Raw genomic sequence first — 6,000 nt, 5'->3', positions numbered from 1 at the left:
TAAGGAAAAAAGCCATATTGAGGATTTCAAGGTTAAATGAGTTTATTGAGTTAGTGGTTACAATGGTATGTCAGATACCTGTAATCCAAGCTACACCTACATATTTGCCTCTAAATTCTCACACTGTCAGTTTCCGTGTCTCTAAACATTCCACCACCAGGTCTTCTATTACTAATATTATAATAATAATCAGAATAATAATCATAATATAAAAGGCAATGTCAATCACCATATTGTGCTTCATACTCCACCATAAGGAATTCAATTGGCAAAAGTAAACCTCTGGTCATATTAATGGGATTAATTGAAATGTGAGCAATCATAACACTACTAGAATATAAAGAACAAAAAATGGCTTAAAAGAAGCATTTTTAAGATGAATTAGTTTGAATCTGTTTTAAAAATTCACATACTATGATGAAGATGACTTAAAAGTTATATCATTTAATTATTGGGCCACACATTGAAGCATATTGGCTAGTACATTTTTTCACTGCAACAGAAGCAATACAAGCTTTATGGTCTACCATTACAATTCCTTTTTTTTTTTTTCACTGAAGATACCTGCCAACCTAATGTTTCTTGCATGCATAAAAATTTCGGGGTTTAGACTTGAATTTATTATTTAATCCACACGTACCCCTGTGATGCAAATTCTTTGGCCAATTTAATGCTATAGTTTAGTTTAAAAAGGAAGCTTGGAGTAAGTCCATTTAACATCAGAAGGCAATGCCCTAAATTTTGGCATTGCAGAAAGTTAGTTACTTGAATAGAGTGTCAGGTCGCATGCAAATTGTCACTGCTTCCCCCCCCATGCCAGACGCATACAAGTCGGCAGGTATGCATACAAAAAGAATATAAAACCCTCCTGGTAAAGCTTAGTGGTTTAGAATGAATCCATAGCTTTAAATTCACTTAAGGCCTGTACAGGGGAAATATGTTTCTTCTGGGACCCTCTTCTCACTCTTGTCTGATATTCTTCTGGTTTTTCTCTCTTTACTAAAGGTTTCTTCTCAGGGGCCTTCATCTTCCAAGATACAACTGGTGAGTTCACTGCAGCAGTACCATAGACCTTCTGATATTTAGTAGAAGCCACATATGAAGCTTTCACTGTAAGGACCACAGCGTTCATCAGATTTTTAGCTGCCTGGATGAGAGAAGTGGCACTGTCCAGCTACAAACAGAAAAGAAAAATGAAATATACCAAGGTTACTCCAAAAGAAAATACAGTAAGGTTAAGCCATGACTGGATCACTGGACCATTTCCTGAGTGAAGTCAGGATCCTCCCAGATCTCATTAAAGATGAAGCAAGTCCTCTCCCTCAGGATAGCTTGTAGTACCCAGCACCGGCCACAATACGCACTGAACAGTAAAGGTAAGACTGTGATGCCTCACATTACATTTTTTAATAATTCAAAGGAAAAACTTGTGCTGTCTGTTTTTTGTTGTTGTTGATTCTTTTTCTACGGTTGAAGAAGTTGCCTCTTTTTTCACAAAAAAAAAGTTACTTCTCAGTTAAACCTTTAAAAATTTACTGTCACATGTCAGAAACCACAAAACAGGTCAACAGAGATTTTTCCCAAGTGTTCCAGTTTGTTCTAATTATTCCTATTAAGCCCAGGATAACACCCTCAATGATGTCTACAGGAACAGTGTGAGGACAGCGTTGAGCTTGTTAGAGAATCCCATCTGAAAAGATGAAAGGAGATTCTTAAACCCCTACAGAAATAAAAAGATGAAACAGTTAACCACAGGTTTTTGCAGCTCCTATAATATGTGAGTTACTTATGTTTACAAGGAATCTTACTTTATGATTACTAGGCTTTTTGTACATATACCTTTGCGCTTCTCCCATGCATGACTCTGCCTGAGGTTCCGGGGTCCTCGGGGTGTAAGAGACCTTAAGAACTTGTTGAACTTCAAAACATTGGGACTTCCAGTCAGCAAGCTTCCACCATACACTGAAATAAAGTACATATCCCTGGCCAAATTTATCAAAAGGATTCTAAGCATACAATGGGACTTCCAAGGCAATGTCTCAATGTTCCACAATGTGAGTTAGGTACTTGGCAAAGCCAAATGGGTATCCTCAAAGAAGCAGGTGCTAAAAAAATGCCTCTAAGTACTGTACCAATCCAGTTTACTACTTACGATGTTCAATCACCCCTTTCCCAAAATACTGAAAGAATGGCATACACTTTTTTTTGTGATAAAGCCTTTCAATTATACCATGGAAGTTGCTTCAATTATTTATAATTCTTTCCCAGACTGTAAGAATGATTTTGGATGCAATATTATTTAACTCTTTAATTCCACTCCATATGCACAGCAAATATTTAGGGACTTTTAATTAGTATAAATGCCCTGACTCCAAGCTCCCTATTTTGGAAGCTTATGATTCTGTAATATAAATGCTAAGCAAGGTAAGCAGGATAAATAGTCATAAGGCAATAACAAAAACCATATTATACTTCACTTTAAGTATTTTGAATCATTAACAGAAGAGTTCAGGGGAAATCTCTCTCTGAAGTGTCAGTGACTGATATGAACAAGAATAGACACTGCAGAAAACCTGTGTCTGAAACCTCATTAATCTATACATCCCTGTTCTTTTTTATTTCCTCTGCTGTGGCCTTAAACTCATTATGATTTATTAAATACATAAACAGCTACATACAGTGAGGTGAAAACCCAAAAAATCGTTTTAATGATTTTCATGCACTTGGTGCCATTCCCTGAAATGCACAGTTAATTGCCTGCTCCGAGTAAACATGTTTCCTCAGGACTAATTTGTATTTCTGTTAGTAAAAGAAACTAAGTTAAAAGATGGAAAATTACATTACATGGCAGAAACATGACTGTTCAATAGGGAGTAATGAAATATAATCCAGTATAGTGTTATTCTATAACCATACTACTGCATGATTTATAAGGCAATCTGTATGTTTGTTGGCAAATAACAGATCATACTCTATTAAATTAGAATATTCTAATTTACTGCAGAGATCTACAATCAAGCATTATTCATTGTTAAATGATTCTTTTTGAAACACTGGTGGATTGGTATTGAATATAAAGTGATACTGTCAAATAGTATTTACTTCATAACCAGGGTGGATAAACTGACTGCATTGAACCTATACAACACATTCCTGAATGAATCCTAGTTGTTGAAGGTTTCCAATAGCTTTGCATTTTCCATCATGAAAAGTGTTCTAGTAGCTGTTTTACATATCTGAAAGAACAGAATGATTAAAGGAAGCATTTTAAAGTGAGAGGGCACCTAAATTACATGCTTAAACCCATACGTAGAGTTCAATCTACACCTTTGTACACATTAGTAATTTTACAGAGTACACTGATAAGAGTGTGCAGAAACTTGTACTTCTTCAAGATCAGATGCAGACTGCAATGATGCCATTGAGAAAACCACATTACATAGCTTGATACCATTTTAATTATCTTCAGTTTCAATCCGCTGTCACAGGAGATAAGAGCTCCCTGTTTTCACCATTATTAATCACATTTTAAGATGCAGATACTTAGTCTTTGACCTTAATACCCATTTATATTGTAAAATGCTTTCAAGTCTTGAAATCAGAAAAGAGACATAAAAACCCCATCACAGTATTAGGCTATGAGTGTTCTCCAAAATCTGCTGGATGCACCCAATTTGGCCACCTAAGCACTTCCAGTGAATTTCTAATTGCCCCCAGATCCTTGCTTGTATTATGGCTCAGTAAAAAAGAGTTAAACTGAATGAACATCATTCCAATTAACATTTAGATCTCACTATACCACTGTGTTCCTTCAGTTGTAAGCTGTGCCTTGCAATCAGCAGAGCTACCCTGGCATAGAGCTGGAATGAGGTAGCAGTGAATCAGGCCCTTAGTGTGTTAATTCCTTACAAAATCTGGGCACAGAAACATATGCACTTTTCCAAATGGATAATGTTAATAATAAAAAACATAAGAACAAAAATTAACATTTCAAATAAAAGTATCACTAGGAAATTATTGCACAATACAGAAGGCAACCTTCACACCACAGCAATGCGCAGAGAATTATGGATATAACATTGGCTTTTGGTCCTAACAGCTAACAGAGCCTTTGACTTGCTACACAAAGTAATAATGTTCTGCAACTTATACCTCTTTACAAATGTTTGTCTTCATTTAGGAAAAAAATGCCCTCTAAAACATAAAAGATAAATTTAGGTTATTGGCCCATAAAAGTCTAAGAACAGTGAATGCTGAGGAAAATTCAAAATTCGTAAGGAAGCTAAGAATCACTTCATGGAGCCATTCACTTACCATCACAGAATCATTAAGGCTGGAAAAGACCTCTAAGATCATCAAGTCCAATCAGTTCATCCAGGTTAAAAATGCCATAGAATCACAGGATGGCTTGGGTTGGAAGGGACCTTAAAGGTCATCTAGTTCCAACTCCTGTTCCATAGACAGGGACACCTTTTACTAGTCCAGGTTGCTCCAAGCCCCATCCAACTTGGCCTTGAACACTGCCAGGGACAGGGCAGCCACAGCTTCTCTGGGCAACCTGTGCCAGTGCCTCACTGCCCTGACAGGAAAGAATTTATTCCTACTATCTAATGTAAACCTACTCTCTCTCAGTTTGAGGCCATTCCCCTTTGTCCTGTAAAAAAACCCTTTTACACAGTCTTGTAAAAGGTTTCTCTCCATCTTTCCTGTAGGCTCCCTTCAGGTACCATCAACCCTGGGAAGGCATAAATCACTCACTGAAAAACAAAAAAAAGATTTTGCTACAAGCTAACTTTTCAATTAGTGAATGCAAGGGTTAAAGTCTGGAGCAGCAAAGCCAATATCTGTAAGATGATAATTCCAGGGTATTTTCCTCCTGCAAAAAGGCTTTGAGGAGTTTTTGAGTTGGCTATAAACTGTGCTGCATTTTTTCTACCCTATTTGGAGAATTTTCCAGAACCTTGTGACAATCAAGATTTCTTGCTTCTTTTACATGTACACATAATCTAAGTAAAATAACCAGCAATTACCATACCAAAATATCTGAAGAAATCGGAGAGAATAAAGCTGGAAATTTTTCTCCTTAACAGCAAAGCAATGAAAGAGATGTTCTCCCTGCATTGTCACACCGCTGTAATGGGGAAGAAGTATACTTAATGTTTTAGAAAGGAATAAATCTAACTTCCAGAGATATCAGCATATTTTTAATCATAACTATCTACAGAAATTAAGGGAAATAGAGAAAAAATGTGTAATTCCAGTGAATAAGGATATAGTATAGTTAGTTTTAAGAGAGATGCTTGTTTAAGGATTTTCTATATGAATACTGCTGATTTTGATAAACTTTGAAAACTGGGGGAAGACATTAAAAGAATTGTAGATAGCTCCTAGTCTTGAAATATTAGAGCAGTGCAAATAAAATGACCTGTGAAATTATAGGCCAGTTCACCTGACAGCACTCCCAAATCAAATAGTGCAATGCCTATGACAGACTTCAGAAAAAAAGGGAGGAAAGAAATACGGTTAATGGTAATCAAAGGGTTGTGTGGGTTACAATATTTTCAAAGTAACCTACATCATATTTTGGTATAATTAACCTTTGAATTGCTAAAAATAATGCTGTGGATATAATTGGACCTTTGAATGGTGTTTTGCTTGGTACCACATGACAGTTTGATTAAAAACTTGGTTAACACAAAAATAACAAGGCACATCTAGAATGATTCCAAGTTCTCTAATGGCTGCTTCCAGATGTATGTATACAAAAAAAATAATCAGTGCTCAACAGTCACTTTTGCAATGGGGTCTTGGAGAAACCATTTGGCAGCTTCACAATATTAATATTTCTGTTAAAAACTTGGGAAAAAGTCACTTATTTGATGAAATTTGCAGACAACATAACAATTGGGAAATTGCAAAATCATACAGAGGGCAAGTGATTGATATCTAATCAGCTGATAAAAGTCACAAATGTAGATTTTATTTTGGTCAGCTTTATAG

General features: G+C 36.0%; 1 protein-coding gene across 1 annotated transcript in view; it reads right to left on the bottom strand.

Moving 5' to 3' along the window:
- Nucleotides 1-17: 17 nt before the first annotated feature.
- LOC103811343 (catenin alpha-2-like) overlaps nucleotides 18-6,000 on the bottom strand; it is a 143,901-nt gene continuing 137,918 nt past the window's right edge. Inside the window, exon 14 of the mRNA XM_009084310.1 lies at nucleotides 18-1,174. Within this exon, the coding sequence (XP_009082558.1) occupies nucleotides 887-1,174 (288 nt within the window). The 3' untranslated portion in view covers nucleotides 18-886. The remainder of the gene's footprint in view (nucleotides 1,175-6,000) is intronic.

Source organism: Acanthisitta chloris, unplaced genomic scaffold (genome assembly GCF_000695815.1).
Source record: "Acanthisitta chloris isolate BGI_N310 unplaced genomic scaffold, ASM69581v1 scaffold6641, whole genome shotgun sequence".
NCBI lineage: Eukaryota > Metazoa > Chordata > Aves > Passeriformes > Acanthisittidae > Acanthisitta > Acanthisitta chloris.
Note: the sequence above shows the minus strand (reverse complement) of the source record. Positions and strands in the feature narration are given on the sequence as shown.